This window comes from Asterias amurensis, chromosome 4 (genome assembly GCF_032118995.1).
Source record: "Asterias amurensis chromosome 4, ASM3211899v1".
Classification (NCBI taxonomy): domain Eukaryota; kingdom Metazoa; phylum Echinodermata; class Asteroidea; order Forcipulatida; family Asteriidae; genus Asterias; species Asterias amurensis.
This window is the reverse complement of record NC_092651.1, coordinates 4881852-4900250: the sequence shown is the minus strand read 5'-3', so window position 1 is coordinate 4900250 and position 18399 is coordinate 4881852. Positions and strand designations below refer to the sequence as shown.

The 18399-nt window shown below is 37.7% G+C and overlaps 2 protein-coding genes across 3 annotated transcripts in view; one reads left to right on the top strand and one right to left on the bottom strand.

Moving 5' to 3' along the window:
• Nucleotides 1-7764, bottom strand: part of LOC139936398 (uncharacterized) — a 135050-nt gene extending 127286 nt beyond the window's left edge. For both annotated transcript variants that reach the window (XR_011785953.1, XM_071931219.1), the window contains exons 1-3: nucleotides 7609-7764; nucleotides 4250-4701; nucleotides 890-916 (exon numbers count right to left, since the gene is read on the bottom strand). Coding sequence is in view for 1 of the 2 variants with exons in the window: in XM_071931219.1 (XP_071787320.1) it covers nucleotides 890-916; nucleotides 4250-4309 (87 nt within the window). In the remaining variant the exon portion in view is untranslated. The remainder of the gene's footprint in view (nucleotides 1-889; nucleotides 917-4249; nucleotides 4702-7608) is intronic.
• A 1738-nt stretch (nucleotides 7765-9502) lies between these two features.
• LOC139936399 (microsomal glutathione S-transferase 2-like) lies at nucleotides 9503-18395 on the top strand. Its single transcript, XM_071931220.1, has 5 exons — nucleotides 9503-9648; nucleotides 10596-10698; nucleotides 12830-12900; nucleotides 14202-14283; nucleotides 17516-18395. The coding sequence occupies exons 1-5, from the start codon at nucleotides 9555-9557 to the stop codon at nucleotides 17655-17657; spliced, it is 492 nt and encodes a 163-aa protein (XP_071787321.1). The 5' UTR covers nucleotides 9503-9554; the 3' UTR covers nucleotides 17658-18395.
• The last annotated feature ends 4 nt before the right edge of the window (nucleotides 18396-18399 follow it).

Genomic DNA, 18399 nt, shown 5'->3' with positions numbered 1-18399 from the left:
ATATTTTCACAGATTTGTTTTTTTTTATGCATTCTGTTGGAATACACCAAGTGAGAATACTGGTCTTTGACAATTACCAAAGGTGTCCTGCAGCCGATTTCACGAAACTCTAGGATTAATCCTATCTCGAGTCAGGACGAGTAACCCGTCCTAACTTAGGATGGGTTCAATGCGTCCTATGTATTTGGATACGGAACTCAACTCGTCCTAAGTCCTATCCAAAGTTAGGAAGAGTTTGGTGAAATCGACGGCAGGGCCTTTAGATAGGTCTCTTCTTCTATGAGTCATTGAATACAAATGCAAACCCTTGTTATTCACTTCTTAAGTGGCGTCAGTCTTAAAGCCATTGGACCCTTTCGGTAAACAGTGTTGTCCAAGGCCCACACTTTGTGTACCACAACTTCTATATCAAATAACAAACCTGTGAAAATTTAGGCTCAATCGGTCATCGGAGTCGGGAGAAAACAACGGAAAACCCCACCCTTGTTTCCGCGCGTTTCGCCGTGTCATGACATGTGTTTAAAATAAATCCGTAATTCTCGTTAACGAGAATTTATATTGTTTTGCTGTTTTCTCAAAAAGTAAAGCATTTCATGGGATAATATTTCAAGAGAAGTCTTTCACCATTGCCTTCTGTAAACCCTGTAAGTTATTTGTAAATCTGTGAACTTTTATTTTTTTTCTGAACCGAAAGGGTCCAATAGCTTTAATAGACAATATTTGACTATCCACTTCCATTGTTTATCTCAAACAAGAACCTATTTCTACACATTCCTAAACCTAAGTGAATACATTTTGTACATTTTTATGAAGTTAATAAACTTGGTCAAACGAAATTACAGTAAATTAAGAAACGTAAAGTGGGAACTGAAAACAGTGTTAATTTTACCTGAGATGGATCAGCATTGAAGATAATCTGCAAACATAATAAGAGAAACCAATGGATCATGAATGATTATTTCTGCTTGATTTTGCGACATCCCTTATATTTTTGTTGTTTGAAGAGAATAAGAAACGTAATTGATCTGGAGGAGTTGCTATGTGCTTGTGGTTAAAAAATTCTTATGATATAATCTTTCTCTTGATTTTCCAACTTAATATTACTTAAACTTTACATAATAAGGGAAGGATATGTAAGCTGAGAATAATTATCTTCAATTACGCATTTATCCTCCAATCAGATTTGCAGGATGGAGTGGTGATATAAACCTATATTGCACGGCCAATATCACTCCCTGCGTCTTGTGTGTTCTATGTCACACGCCAAGTTTGCTTGAATGGAGCGCATTGGCTACATTTTCCGTATTCCACTCGCGCTTGTGTGATAACTTATAATAAAGTAAAGAACAGTGTATCCTCCCCCCTCCCCCCACCCCCCAAATATAAACCGGTACTTTATGCTTGTATGTAATTTTTGCAATCCGCATAGGCTACATGTTAGTGAACCTGTAGAAAAAATGGCGCAACGTCTAACAGGCTAACTGTTTGTATTGTAGTCATTTCACTGAATTCCATGGAAACATATTGAAATATTAGTAATATTACATATAGTAAAGGGCAGCGCCCCCTCCCCCCATACATGTCTACTGTTATGCTCAAGTAATTTTTATATCCATACTATAGGAAACTTGTATATGTAAGTGACTGTACAAAAATGGCTCAACGTCTAACAGGCTAGCTGTTTGTATTGTAGTCATTTCACTGTATTCCACGGAAAGATATTGAAATATTATTAATATTATATATATTATTAATATTATATATAGTAAAGGGCAGCGTCCCCTCCCCCATACATGTCTACTGTTATGCTCAAGTAATTTTTAAATATCCATACTATAGGATACTATAAGATACTTGTATATGTAAGTGTCTGTACAAAAATGGCCCAATGTCTAACAGGCTAGCTGTTTGTATTGTAGTCATTTCACTAGTTTCCATGGCAACATATTGAAATATTAGCGCTATTATCTCATTATGCTTGAGGCTAGTGCACCCATACACACACACACACTGCACAGTAAACACAAGGGGTCTGCAAAAAGGTGTGTGCGTATATAGAAGTAGCGTTAGTACTACTTCCAAAGGACTAATGCCACTTCTAGGTCCATTGTAATGTCTGGCTATGAACCAGTAATAAGCCAATTGTGCACATTTTCTTGCTCATTTCTTGTTTATCATGTTGGCTGCAAACATTTAATTAGTGCAATTCTCTGCATGTACTTTAAAAAAAATAATTTGCCTCTTTACATTCAGGGATGCCAGTGGCTCTTTCCTTCAGAGCCTGAAAAATGTTTTTGAAAGAAAAGGGGTCACCGCCCGCCCCCCCCCCCCCCCCTCCCTCAGACCAAAAAAACTATAAAAAACATAACAGCACACTTTTAATAAAACATAAAGAAAAATAAAATTCTGACCCCCCCCCCCCCCCTTACAAAAAAAGGCAGGCATAGTCTGATTTTAGTCAAAAATTTTCCGTTTTTATTTATCAAAAATTTCAAAACGTAAAAAAAAAAAATGGGGGAAAAAATGATATTATTATTTTAAAATATTAAAATATATTTTCTCCGGCCAGATGAAATGGGGGGCGCCGGAATTTTTATTTTTATTTTTTTTATTTTCCGGCCAGATGAAACACAGAGCGCCGGAAAAAAATCGGGGAAAATTTGAAAAAGCAGCCGGAAAACTGGCATCCCTGTACATTGCACATGTTGGCCTGCCGTCGATTTCGCAAAACTCTTCCTAACTTATGATTAATCTTAAGACTTGGGACGAGTCCCAACCCTGCACTGTAGCATGCAGACTTTAAGATTAATCTTAAGTTAGGGATAAGACAAGTCCTAACTTGTTGTGAAATCGACGGCAAAACAACCAAGGTAAAAATGTAAAATATATTCACTATACACCATTTATGCCGTACAAAGATTTCTAGGCTATTTGGTAAAAAATAAATCAAAATGTTGTGTTTACAAAAGTCTGATTTGTTTTAATGGCAATTTTAATACCAGAACAAACAAATCCGAATTACAAATTCATCTCATGTTTATTCCACTGTTTCTGCACACACAGACCAAACAAAGTGTTAGGCATTGTCAAAGACATCTGTCATAATATATAAAATCCTGCTGCAATAATTTCATAATTTCATTTTTTTAAGATCTGAAAACTTGGAATTTGATGAAATGAACTCAGCGATCGACCTTAAAATACTCCACTATTCTGTGGGCATTTATTGTAGTTTAAAAAAAATATATTTTCCCATTGTGTACCATTATTACAAATCATGCTGCACAAGATTATTTATTTCCACCACAATCAATAATTGTAGAAATGTTATTGTCATTCATAAATTACTTCAGAGTTTCATTTTGTGATTATCAGCAAATAGTGTTTTTGAGGCCTATCCATCAAAATACTATTTGTTCAATCCATTGTCATAAATGCATTATAAATGGAAATATTGCCTCAAGTTAGAACTGTGTTGACCGCAACACTAACAGGATTGCAATATTTCCTTCAATACTTTACCAACAAGAGAAAATTTTCTTTAGAGAAATATTTCTGTCTGAATTACTGTTCCCTGCTACATGTAGTTGAGAAAATCACTCTTATTAAATACTAATATTTGTTATCTTTAAACCGTGTAAGTTTAAGAAAATCTGTGGATATTTTTGTTTTTTGTCGTACAAAAAGGACCCAAACCCTGTAATGGTTATTCCATTTCCATAAGTACACAAACAAAGTTTTTTTTTGTTCCGTTTTTTTTTTTCAAAAAGTGAATTATTTTGTTTTCTTGACCCTTAGTTTCTCTATGCCATGAATTCCTCCCTTCTAAAGTTTGGAAATAGCTACAGGATATAATAATTTTAAAAATAATATAGAAGGATATATCCTTCTATATTGTTTTTAATATTATTGAATTATAATATTTTAAGTTGGACAATCGAACAGTGTTTGACTTTGCAATTAAAAGCTTAATTCTAGATAGGTTTTTTTTCTATGGTTTAAAATAGAGAATGGAAAATGAAATGGATTCATTCAGTCATGTTAATTCTATTATGTGTTCATTTGTTCAATCATGAAGTGTTAACTTAGATCATTATACTGTTTAGAATAATCTGAAGTGGTGTGACCTTGCTATATACATTGTAGCAACACCTGCCATATTATGCCATGAGGAAAATGATCATAATTGTTTATTTGTTTTGATTACATATTTACTGGATGGTAAACAACAATGAAACCCAATACTTACATCGCATCTCTCTTTAAGTTTGCTTAAGTCATGTGCGTTGTACTCGGTAGGGTTTCCCATGGTGGAGGTAACAATTCCTTGATTTCAGTCGTTAGAATCAGTCTGTGAGTATATCAATGACATCCACTGAATACGAGTTCCGGTAAGAAGCGTTCCGCCTGGTTGGATAATGTATAAAGCGACGCTTGGCCTTGCTGTAATGCTAACATATGGTCAGCTCAGTGACTAGTCCTGATGATGAAACATGGCTGTCGGAATCTGAGCTATCAAGTACGTAGTGAGATGCTGATTTGAGTGTTTACTACATAAATGCATCAGTCAGTTACTCATCACACACTACGCAATCTCATTCATCAAAGTTGATTCTATACAAATATACATAGAGAACCATCAGCATTTGTGATGTTTGCCGAGTCCACTGATGATGAATATCCGTTATCTCAGATGATGCACTGTGAAATCAGAGCAGAAGATGCAAGATGGTCAAATGAACGTGTACCACTCACTGCACACACAAAACACACAGCCGCAGAGCAATGCATACAGCAGCAGTGACCGTGTACTGCTCAGGGCACTGTAGCGTATTACCATAAAACCACTGCTTCATAATCATGTCGGACATGGTTTAAAGGCACTGGACACTATTTATAATTACTCAAAATAATTATTAGCATCAAAATACAAGTAATGGAGAGCTGTTGATAGTATAAAAAATTGTGAGAAACGGCTCCCTCTGAAGTAATGTATTTTTTTTAAAGAGGTAATTTCTCACTCAAATATTAAAAGACTTCATAATACCTGAAGTATTTTATTATTTTTTATATCTAGGCATCTGAAAGCACACACATTTTTGCAACAAGGGTGTTTTTTCTATTGTTTTCTCTTGCAACTTTGTTAACCAATTGAGTAATTTTTTTTACAGATTTGTTATTTTATGCATGTTTTTTGATACACCAAGTAAGACTACTGCCTTGACAATTACCAAACGTGTCCAGTGCCTTTAATGCCACATTGTACTGAAATCTATTAAGAGCACTGTACTTTTTTTGTGGTTCCTTTGAGGTTCCTGGTTTCACTAGTTTTGTGCGATATTCTAATTACTGTATTTTTCTTGGCTTTGTAGGAAAAAAGTATTGGGGTTTAAGGAGATTTGTAGGGAATTTGATCGGCTTCCTACCTTTTTTGAAAGGAGCGAGGATGCGTGGTCTTCTGGTTGATCTATATTTTTTGTATACAAAATTTAATGTATTTTTATATATTTATATTTGATATGGTATTTGGTGTGCAATTATGTCGTTTTTGTCATTGTGCCCTTTTGTGCCTTTGTTATTTTTATTGTCTGGATCGCCTTTAGATAGTGATTATTCTCGCTTTTTGGTTATCCGCAGGCTTGTTCTCTGTGTAGCCTTATTTTTATTGCCTATTCTTTGTTTGTACTGTTTGCCTGGAAATAAATAAATAAATAATTAAATAAATGGTTTCTTTAGTTCATCACAAAATGCATTAAATACATTATCACTTATCAGTTTCTAAAAATAATTACAAATGATTTTGAGTATTATAATTATGTCAAATCGCATGATGATGTCAACTCTTTATTTTGTGATTACAATAAAAGACTTGGGTTGAACAAACCCTTTTAGTTTATTAATAAAATAAAAGACAATAACTTTTTAAATGCTATATACACCCATACCAGGAAAGTCTGCATAAACACTTTAACAAACCACATTGCCATAAAAAATTTAATCATTAAATTATCATTCAACACTTAATCATTTGTTCAGAATTAAAATTATGCGAAATAAAGTACCTGAACAAAATAAGGTATGGTTTGTTAGGCATTAACTTTGAATAACAAAGCAGCCAGGACAAATTTCATTATAATTTTATATTCTCACCATAACTACATGAACTGAATTGCAGAGAACGTTTGTCATGAAGTGGCCTACAAATGTTTGCCAAATTAATACGAACATGAAAAAAAATCAAACAAAAAAACACATTGTTTTTAAAAGCAAAACAATATAAGTTTAACTTAAATCATGTGAGAAAACACTATCGAATTCTAGATCAAAAATAATAATTGGCTTTAATTTTTTTGGGGTCTAAATAAGTAAATAAAGTACAAATACAGGAACAATGGACAAACATGATTAGGTTTGGAAGTTTTACACTTTATGTATTTAAGTGAGTGGTGTTGAGCTTCCGAGAGTTTAGTGTTTGTTTTCAGGGGATAGAATTATCTTTGCAATTTGGTGTTGTAAAGAGTATTTATGTGTCAGTTAGCATAACTTCACTTTCTTGAAGTTCCTTGACCTTGCAAGCCCACTCAACCAGTTTAACACCATACATGTTTCTCACTTTCCTGAATTAGTTACCAACTTTTACCATGCGAGGGATGTGTTTTGTAACAAACTCTGTCTCATTTATAAAAAAAACCATTATTATTGTCTGTAAATTTGTTTTCATGACTGCATAAATAAGAGTATGCATGCTGCTGCATTAAATTTAGTACACTTTCCATCAGCCAACTTTGAACAAAAACTTCATTTTAGAACAAAATATTTGTGTAATGCATTAAAGGAATGCAGGAATTGTTTTGCTCTTATAATAGGCTTAAGTGGTAGAGTGTGACATGTGTGTAGAACCATGTAGAATTCACAGATCGTTGAACTATCATTGAATTACACATTTGTTTTTATAAAGTAGACATAGGCCCACAGACCTTTATCATGGTGCAGCCATCTTGAATATTAATGTTACCAAACCGAGGCTGGAAGAACAAAATAGTCTGGTACCTATTTGCAAAATGAATAATTAGCATTCATTACTGTTTTTCGCTACGAGGTACATGACCAACATGGAAGCAAAATGATAAAGGTCTATATAAGATGAAATGAAGATCATTGATGAACTCCTGAAATTAACTTTTCAAAAGTGTACTGTGACTCTATATGAGTACCTAATTGGAAAGCCAAGTGTGACATGGAGTAATTTAGTAAGCAGGGCAGTTCTTACTAATTAGTCTCCCGCAAACAAAAATCTACTACGCGTTTGTAAGAATTGGGCAAAACATGTTTTCATGAACAACTACACAGCGAAGTAGTCTGCCTAAACACAATAATGTGCGATTAGGCCCGAAGTGTTACCGCACTGTGTACATCGAAACCTCATCATGCAATTGCAATGCCTCCAAACCCATAAACTAATTTGTAGATTCTTATTTTCTCCATAAAACAAAATAACACTTTTCGATGATACTTTTTCGATCAATAGCCCCCAACAATAATCATTCAAAATGAACTGACAAGTTTGGCCATGGTTTTAAAAGTGTGTGATTAGATTAGTCGACCTACCTGTCCGGCAAAAGTTGAATTCGTCCCAATACGCGTATCGGTGCCTATACATGGCCGACCCTAGTTCTACCTGTTCTTTTCTATATCATAGCTCCATTACAGGAAAAATATCTGCATTATTTATGATGACGTGGTGCTCAAGCTGTCGCCATTTCATTCATGCCCAACTACTCCATCCCCCCTACTCGAAATCGCTGGTTATTGATTGAATAATAGGCGGACTCATCCGTATCGATCATGCTGTAGTAATCTCTATCTATTGTATTGTACGATGTATGTGAGAGAGATGGACCTAACCTACATCAGCGATCAAACATGCGCCCTCATCAGCTGTGGAGTCAGTTCCAGATGTCAGTTCCGGGGCCAAATTCCATGCACTGTAAAAAAGCCTGAAACAAAAATACTTGCTAAGCATGACAGAAAAATATTTCTTTACAGAAAAATTTTGCTTTGAGAAAAAATGGTTTCCAGCCAACTTTACATAAAGTTAACAGTGCTGCAACTTGTGAGAATACTGGTCTTTGACGATTACCAAAGGAACCTATGAAATTGGGCCCTGCCGGCCAGATCTGAATCTGAATCTGAATCTGAATTATTTTAGTCGGCAAGCATCACAAAGGAAACATTACACCAACTTTGATAATTAGTAAACCTTTGCATTGCTTGGTGTGGCTTCATATTCTCGTAAATTAACGACATTGGTTTGTCAACCAGTCTTCTGTCGCGGAAGAATTCATCTGAGGCATTATTCCCCTTTTGTGATTTAGTCACGGTGCAACAGTAGGATTTTGTATTCAACAAGTTATTTCGACGCGCGACTCGAACATCCTCTGTCTCATCTGTCTATCTTGCTTTCTTACTATAAATTTGCCAGGATCTTAAAGTTGGTTAAGTTTAGGAAAAAGCCAAAAGAAAGGAGTTATTATACGGGAAGGGTCCACGGGTTGTGGAAAATGTCACAAAATATTGTATTCCGCGGTTTCTTATTCTTTACTCTAACCCGAACTGTTTCGTCTTGTGCATCATTGATCCTATAACATTATCCACTCACTTATCGGGTTATAAAGTTAATCCCTTTAGCCTACGGTCATACAAAACGTTACTAATTACCTGTAGTGGGTGAACGATGTTATCGTTCAAAGAATTGGAACACTGTAGATACACAACTCTTTGAAACACATCCCAATGACACCATTGGCAATCAAAGGAATCGTTTTAGCTGAGAAAGATTTTTGCGAGACCAAGTTAATAACGATCCTAAGCTAAAGTAGTCTCAGCCGATTTTCTACCCTTCGCCCAGGTTGGATGTATAACTTTTCAGAACTGAGAAGTCTCCCTAAAAGTTCGTGGCAAGACGGTTGTTCTCAAAAGCGAACTCTCTGGCAACACACATGATGTTACCGCTAACCAATTTTTATTTTATTTTATTGATACACCTTATCATGCAATGTCTCAAACCCTATTATATTAAACCCTATTATATAAAAAAAAAGTACGGGCAGGGGTTCTGAATACGAGTCCCGCCCGAACTTCTTTTGTCAAACACGCCGGGAATGTTTTGGCCAACTCTCCTAGTAAGAACCGGCAGGATTCCCCCTAAACCTGACGCACATAATTTCTCGAATGACGATATTCTAGTATAGGTAGGTAGATAGATAGATAGATAGACCACTGGTGCCAACAGTCTTTCGTGATAAGATTTAGTTCCCGGGAACCATGCGGGAACTTTTCATGGCTTTTTGACCGGGGGATAGTGCCGACCCGAGTAGGCCTATCCCGCAATAATTAACCTCTACTGCAATAATTCAAGACGGCTCTCCATAAAAGTTACATAGCGCCCTCAACAGTTGATGGAGTTTATTTTTGTTAGCGCGTGAACTTTTCGATTTCTTCCTTCACACAATCCATTTACTTCTTCCGAGTTAGAAACATTGATATTTGTGAACATGGCTTCGAATGGAGAGATTTTAAGTAGCCTTCTAAGTGACCAAGCCATGGTTTCTCCGGCCATTGTGTCCTTATTGCATGCGTGGCAGCTAAGTAAGTAAAGCAGAGTGAAGTTTGTCATTATTGTAGTTTACTTTCGGCGGTCCCCTTTTTGTGATGTTTTGGTTCACCTGCCCCAATGTACACTAACTTGGACTCCCTCCGCTTCAACATGTTCAAGAAGCGCGGGGAGTCAAGCGTTTTGGCACTGTAGTATTGATGGGGCTCGTTCACATTCAGTGTTGTTTATGGGAAAATATACTTCATCAAGTTCAACGTTATTGGGACCACGAACTGAACATGATGAAGGAAGTTAAATCATGACCTGTTGTTTTCTGTGCTCTGTCTCTGTGACATTTGATATGCCTTGTCATATTAGCTATGCCCAGAAATCAATAGACCTTATGCACATGACGTCATTTCAGTACGGCGCCCTCGCCATGAGGTCAAAAGGAGGTTGTTCATTGGTCAATCTATGTGCGTTTCGATTGTTTCGTCACCGTTTGACCTCAAAGATGGCGGCTGGATGACGTCAATGCATAAGGTCTATGCACAGTGTCACAGACAATATTTTTAAATCTGTGCTGGAGTGCGTTTTTGCGACCCCAACCAAAGCCCAACTGACTCACCAAGTTGGTTACCAGTTGGTCTGAGCAGCAACACCACCGCGCTCAACCGAACACGCGAAAATGCTCAACCGATGACCAATGTTTCTGGTTGGGGTCGCCAAACGCACTCCTGGTTGGCACAATTGTGCTCATCAGACAGAATGCTCGGGCTGCCCAGCACCGCCCACCCTGACTCCAATCTTAATTTCAGTTATCAATGAGCGTGAGATACTCCTAGAACTATGATTGGTTCGTTCCCCTATCGTCATGAGATTTATTTTGTCTAATTCAGTGACTATATAAATGGGATGTTGGAAATGCATCTTGATTGATTTGGTTGGTAGGATGCAGATGAATTTATAGACTTATCATTTGATACCTTGTTTCCTTCAGCTGGAATGGCCAAGCATGTTGGGAGTTTGCGTCAAAAATACAAGATCTCACCTCCAGTTACAAGTGGACGTGACCCTGCTTTCGACAGAGGCTTCAGAGCTCAGTAAGGATTTGTTCTTCTAGTTTATGTCTCTAACATTTTAAAGACAGTGGACACTATTGGTAATTGTCAAAGACCAGTGTTCTCACTTGGTGTATCCCAACATATGCATAAAATAACAAACCTGTGAAAACTTGAGCTCAATTGGTCGTCGAAGGCGGCGAGATAATAATGAACGAAAAAACACCCTGGTCACACGAAGTTGTGTGCTTTCAGAAGCTTGACTTCGTGACCTCAAATTTTAAACCTGAGGTCTCAAAATCAAATTCTTGGAGAACTACTTCTTTCTCAAAAACTATGTCACTTCAGAGGGAGACCTTTCTCAAACTGTTTTACACTATCAAACTCTCCCCATTACCCGTTACCAAGTAAGGTTTTTTGCTAATCATTATTTTGAGTAATTATCAATAGTGTCTACCGCTGCCTTTAATTAAGTTAAAATCATGAAAAACTCCCTCTACTCAAACCAAAGAGCAACTCAAGCTTACTATCATTAAGAGAGATAGGCCTATGGTATGGTCTTTGCAATGATGGTAAAATATAATAAGGTTGCTTTTATGCAACCCCTTCAAGTTAGAGTGGAAAGATCCATGAAGGGTGTGTCACATGGTTGTAAATGGGTTTTCAGAACCTGACCAAATAAAGACTCGGAACTTGTTTGTCAATCCCAACAGGTCTTTTTGTTATAGGAGGAAGTAGGCCTATAGCCTACATGTACTTTATCGGCTCTAAAATGAAATCTTCAGGATAGAGTTTGGGAAACTGACCTTTGATCGCAAGCTTTCTGTTGTGTGAGAATGTTTGCTTCATGCTTGAATGGCGTAACAGTGTGAGCACCAGGGGTTGTTTGTGTCAAAAGAAATTTGTAATGAGAAGGTTTAGTAAGGCTTATGACAACGTCGATCATCGGCCTACTTTTGTGCACTTGGGAGAGTGTGTGATATTGGAAAGTCACCATCAAAGTTTTTGTATTGGCAAGTCATCCAATCCTGTTGTGCCTGATTTCTCTGTTCCTCAAGGTTCAGTTCTTGGACCAACTAGGCTATAATAATTTCCCCAAAACAATTTGGAGTAAGCTTGGGCGATATCGATTTATTTTATTCACGATATATCGCCGACAATATATCGCGATATTCGATATAATCGCGATTAATGAAATTTGACATCATCAGTCTTCAAACTCCAAGTGAAAGTTGTAGAACAGACAGTCATAGCATAGGAGAGGTGTTCTAATGACCTATTCTTCTGGTTTTACTCCAAACCTATGGGGTGCAAGATGTCTCAGCTAGCAAACACATCGCGATATTTAATCGATATTGCGATAAATCGCGATATATCGCGATTATCGCGATATATCGATATTTCGATTAAAACCAAATCCATCCGATATCGAAATCGTTTCCAAATTAATATCGCGATATTCGATAATATCGTGATATCGCCCAAGCTTAATTTGGAGTGTTTCAAGCAAACAGGGTGGTCCAAAAACAGCTCTCCATTTTACTTTCGAGCTCATTGTTGTCATAGTTAAAGATATTTGTTTCCCCAAAGAACTTCTATAACATTTGGAGGACAAAAGTGTACATCAATGGACCAAGTCTTCACCGCATACTCGTGGGGCACAGAGCGCCGCTGGCCACCACGAGGCATCTCTCCCACGAATGCCTCCGACTCTGCACTTTGGCCGTGCTCCAAAAAGACCGTCCTTCCATCGAGTCGAGGCCCCGTGCCAGGCCCCCAAGGCAGCCTGGCGAGAGCCCCGCAAGCCTCCCCGGTCGTACTTTAATAACGGACCATAATGTACCATAATTGATGTACACTTTTGTCCGTGTTATAGAAGTTGGAGTCATGGAGTACATTTTCAATAATTTATATGGTGAGCTCTACATGTATGTTCCTGCTCCCCACTGCTGAATCACATTGAAATTGATGATGCCTCTTCGAATCAAAGGGCATTCAATAACTGTATTTCCGATTCAGGTGGGAGAAAAGAAGAAACCAAAAACAGGCTTTTTCTTTATGAGCTTTAAATCTTCCTTTTGGAAAGTTCAAAAGCAAGTTTCAATCTTTCATCCCTCGTACTCAAGCATGGTGCAATTATGCAAATATTTTGCTCTCTTCTTTTATTTTATAGGCAGAACACTTTGGAATTCACACCAATCTTCCTGATACTTTTGTGGGTTGCTGCCAAGTTTTTGAACCCAGGTAAGGCTTAATAATAATATTATTATTCATTCATAAAAACCCCAGGCAGTTTCTCTACTCCTATTGGTGGGGTACTCCTATTGGTGGAGAGCGCGTCACGTGGGGGTGTTTAAACAATTGATAATGACCAGTGTTTATGACCGGTGGCTTCCGCGTGTCAGGCGCGCAAGATTATCACGCGGAATGCAATTCATAGCTATTAGTAACAGCGCATAATCTATTTCTAAGGGCGCGCGTAATCTATAAATTCTAAGCACGTGCGGGTGTACACACAACCCACGCGCAACAGACTCTTCACCCTGCCGGCTTTAAACGGCAGTGTAAGAACTCGTCGCTACCCTTTTATAGGGTGTCGTGGCCGAGTGGATAAGAACACCGAACTCAAGCTCTGGTGCTTCTGTTCAGCAAAGTGTGGGTTCGAATCCCGGTCGTGAAACAAAATTATGCTTACTAGATTAAGGTTACCAGCCAAACTATGGTGTTACAAGTACGATTTGTGACTGGGTATCCTGCTCATGTCTGCTTAGCAGAAAACTGTTTAGCAATATTTTCTGCTTTAAGCAGTTCTATGAAGTCTGGCCCAGGTTGATATCTTATGTAACCTTGGGTGTGATCCTTGGCTACACAGCTGTATAGCTTCCGACTGGATCCCTCAGAACAAAGATATTGACAAAATAGGGAGACTGCTAACCTAGGTAGCGCCGGCACGTTAATCTGGAGGTCGTTTGTTCAAATCCCGCTCCAGTGAATTTGTCTTTGTTCAACGCGAAATTATTAATTCTGTGTATTTGTTCAACCCGAAATTAATAATTCTGTGATATAATTCAGCAGTGTCATGGCCGAGCGGTTAAGAGCACCGGATTCAAGCTGTGGTGTTTGATCAGCAGGGTGTGGGTTCGAATCCCGGTCATGACACTTGCTACATAAAATTGGGGAGGTAGTGCTTTTTGCTCTACCGGCCAGGCTTCGAATTGATGATACCCAAGCCTACATTCGTATGGATTGTAAAAGGGGTAACCCTGTTTCAGCCCTAGGAGTAGGTGGCAATGGCCTCTGGGAAATATAATTGTAGCCCACACCTTGAAGTGGTCTTCAGGCCTTGTGTGTCAGGCGACTTGCATAACAAAAAAAATAAAAAAAGAAGAAGCAGTTTTGACATGTTTCAAAATGAAAAACATACCAAACTTTTGTAAGTGGTCAAGGGTAATACCAAGTGGTAAGTAGTATTTCTCAATACCATGCCATCAAAATCTAAGAATAAATCGCTAACATCCATATCGTTTATCATGTGTTTTTTTTAGTTCTAGCGAGTGTAGCTGGTCTTCTGTACATCAGGGGACGCTGGTACTACTTTGACGGATATTGCGCACAGGCAGAGAAAAGGTATGTTTGCTTGAATATATTGAATATATTGTTCACGAATGCGCGATCAAGTGTGTTATTGTCCTTTGACAGTTCCAGTCTCATTTGTATGTGATCCAAAGATATAGCTAGGAACGGTTCTGAACCGTGCCCAAGATATGTTAAATGCACAATGGGCCCAAATGTTCTTATACCTACACCTTAAGAGTGCCGAATGTTCTTATAAACCAATTAACATGACCGAATGTTCTAATGCAACTTAACAGGGCCAAATGTTCCCATACACCACCTTATAACATGGCCAAAATTGTTAATACTTTAACAGGGCCGCATGTTCCGCTGACATCTTGACAGGGCCTGATGTTGCAATACAATAACAGACAGGGCCAAATATCTAGTACACTTTTATAGGCCAAATGCTGTAATACTTAATCAGGGTCAAATGTCCTAATGCACTTTAACAGGGCCAAATGTTGTAATGCCTTTACCTAGGGCCTAATGCTGTAACACTTTAACAGGGCCAAATGCCCTATTGCACCTTAACAGGGCCAGAAGTTGTAATGCTTTATCAGGGCCCCATGTACACTTTAACAGGGCCAAATGTACACTTTAATAGGGCCAAATGTTGTAATGCCTATTTACCTAGGCCTGTAACACTTCCACATGGCGAAATGCTGTGTACTTTAACAGGGCCAATTGTCCTATTGCACCTTAACAGGGCCAACTTTCAAATACTACAGGGCCAAATGATGTAATGCTTTAACAGTGCCAAATGATGTAATGCTTTAACAGTGCCAAATGATGTAATGCTTTAACAGTGCCTATTGATGTAATGCTTTAACAATGCCAAATGATGTAATGCCTCAACAGTGTCAAATGATACGCACTTTATATAGACAGGACCAAATGCTGTAATAATGCTAACAGGGCCAAATGTTCCAACAGAGCCAAAATTCTGTAAAATGCTGCAGGGCTAAATGCTGTAAATGCTTAAAAGGCCAAATGCTTTAACAGGTCCAAATGGTGTAATGCCAACAGGGCCTAATTGTCCTAATGCACCTAACAGGGCCAAAAGTTCCAATACTACAGGGCCAAATGTTGTAATGCTTCAACAGTGCCAAATGATGTAATGCTTTAACAGTGCCAAATGATGTAATAAGGGAATCAATGTGTGGTGAAGAGGCTTTCAACTAGTGGTTTAATCCCAACGAGGCCTGGTTCTTGATAATTTTAGTGAGACGAAGTCGGGTTAAATTATCAAGAACCAGGCCTCGGCGGGTTTAAACCACTAGTTGAAAACCGATTCAACACACGTTGATTCCCATTCATAAATACCTTTTGGGTTAAAAGGCGTAATAAAGTAAGAAACTCATCCAAACGTAAGAAACTCATGTAAAACTTATCCGTTTCCGAGTGCTTGAGCTCTGTATGTTTCCACCTCCATGGTATGTTCAGTATGTACTTGTACGATGTCCGGACGCGTGTGTTTTCCGGTTCCGCTCGTGCGCATGCGCGTATAGTCTTGGTGCATATTCGCTGGTTTTCCTTTCACACACAGCGCGGCCAAATCACCGAACAGCGCCTGCATCGCCCGTAACAAGAAACGTCTTGCATCAAGACTAGCGCGGACAACCGGTTATAAACATTGGTCATTATCAATGGTTTAAACACCCCCACGTGACGCGCTCTCCACCAATAGGGAACAGCAAAACTGTCTGAGGTATTTATGAATACATTTTATAAACTTAACATGGCCAAATGTTAAGCTTTAACAGGGCCAAATGTTCCAATACTACAGGGCCTAATGCTTTAACAGGGCTAAAAATGCTGTATTATGCTGCAGGGCTAAATGCTGTAAATAATTTAACAGGACCAAATGCTGTGTGCTTTTACAGTGCCAAATGGTGTATTGCCGTAACAGGGCCAAATGTCCTAAATACACCATAACATGGACGTATGTTGCAATACACCTTATTAACAGGACCAAATGCTGTGTGCTTTTACAGTGCCAAATGGTGTAATGCCGTAACAGGGCCAAATGGTGTAATGTCGTAACAGGGCCAAACGCCCTAGTACACAATAACATGGACGTATGTTGCAATACACCTTATTAACAGGACCAAATGCTATAATACTTTACACCACAGTGTCAAATGTGGTAACGCTTTAAAAAGACCAAATGCTGTAATACTTTAACAGGACCAATGATGTACTTTAACAGGGCCAAATGTTGTTAAATGCTTTAACAGGGCAAAATGATGTAATGCTTTAACAAGTTCAAATGCTAAAACCCAAATGCTGTAATGCTTTAGCTGGGCCAAATGTCCTAATGCACTTTGACAGGGCCAAGTGCTCTAAAATACTTTACCAGGACCAAATGCTGTAATCTTTAAAAGGACCAAATGATGCAATACTTTATTGGGACCAAATGCTTTTTAGTACTTCATCAGGACCATGGTCCTTTAAATGCACCTTAACAGGGCCAAATGCTGAAATACTTAAACAGGACCAAATGTACTTCAACAGACAAAATGTTGTTATACTTTAACAGGACCGAATGTTGTAATCTTTAACATGACCAATGATACTTTAACAGAGCCAATAATATTCTAACATGGCCAAATGCTGTAATAACAGGGCCAAATGATGTAGTATTTAACAGGGCCAAATGTTGTAATCTTTAACATGACCAATGATACTTTAACAGAGCCAATAATATTCTAACATGGCCAAATGCTGTAATAACAGGGCCAAATGATGTAGTATTTAACAGGGCCAAATGCTGTAATCTTTAACATGACCAATAATACTTTAACAGAGCCAATAATACTCTAACATGGCCAAATACTGTAATAACAGGGCCAAATGATGCAGTATTTAACAGGGCCAAATGCTGTAATCTTTAACATGACCAGTAATACTTTAACAGGGCCAATTATGCTTTTTGGGACTTGAACCAACAACCTTTGGATTAACAATAGTAGACTTGCGGATACAACCATGAGTAAAACCTCTTTCGAAGGAGTGGTGGCTCTGAAGACGAGCAGATACTGTTCGAAACGTCAAGACCAAACTGGCTCTTTTCAGAGCCACCACCCCTTCAATTTTACTCATGGTTGTACCCGCAAGTTTACTATTCGTAGCTATATTTATAGTTACTCTAACACTGTAGTGTGTGTAGAAATAACAAAATAAATCACAAAGTAGGTAACATTTGGAACTAAATGTTGCCTATTCAATCTATTGCTTTCAGGTTGCCTGGTTTTTACCTGGCGGTGCGTGCCATCATGGTATTATTTGGGCTTAGTGTTGCTGGTATAATCCACACTACTCTATCGGTGTACTTCAACATCAATGTGATTAAGATCGTAGGATTGGAAAATTATATCCCTTAGACTGCCCATCGTCAATCGTCAACTCGGTCTCAACTTGAAATTACTGTAGTTTATTTTACCGCATGAGGGCACTTTCAACGACGAAATTGCTTGATCATTACCATTTAAAATTAACTTTGTGTGACATGTATTGTTTTCTTGAACTCGAGCCAAAATAAATAATAATATTATTAACACTAATAATAGTAATAATAATTAGACATTAGGTGTTTGTTCTTAGGACTAATGATTTCTTTTGTCGAATTAAAATTACTAAAACAAATGACCACATTTAGTGTAGAAGTAGGCTTAATGACATCATTGTTAGAGCGCTCTTTTTGAAATTTTATGCTTGAGAAAAAGTGATAGATAATGTAATTTAAAAGTAAACTTAGTCATCAAAAAATAATTTTTACTTTGATACTAAGTTGATATTATGTACAACACGTCATTTCTCCTGAAATATTGAAGACAAATTCATAATCTTTTGGTTGAAGGATACAAATTTGACATTTTAATGTATTCATAAAAGTGTCTTTCAGGCTTTATATTTCTAGATTTATTATGTGATGAATTACCATGCATTTTCACACAAAATTTGATTATTATGATCCATTGTGTTACTTTGTGAGTCTTTGTGTTTTTTATCAACACCACTGTTAATTTTTATGTACAGAATTATATGCTGGAATTTTAATTTTATTTTAGTTTAACTTTTTATTTTATTTTATTTTATTTTGGGGGGGGGGGGTGAGGGGGTAAT

Coding starts and splice junctions, on each gene's coding strand:
- LOC139936399 (XM_071931220.1), top strand. CDS start 9,555: ATGGCTTCGAATGGAGAGATTTTAAGTAGCCTTCTAAGTGACCAAGCC. Junction 10,699..12,829: donor GACAGAGGCTTCAGAGCTCA/GTAAGGATTTGT, acceptor TTTATTTTATAG/GCAGAACACTTTGGAATTCA. Junction 12,901..14,201: donor TGCCAAGTTTTTGAACCCAG/GTAAGGCTTAAT, acceptor TGTTTTTTTTAG/TTCTAGCGAGTGTAGCTGGT.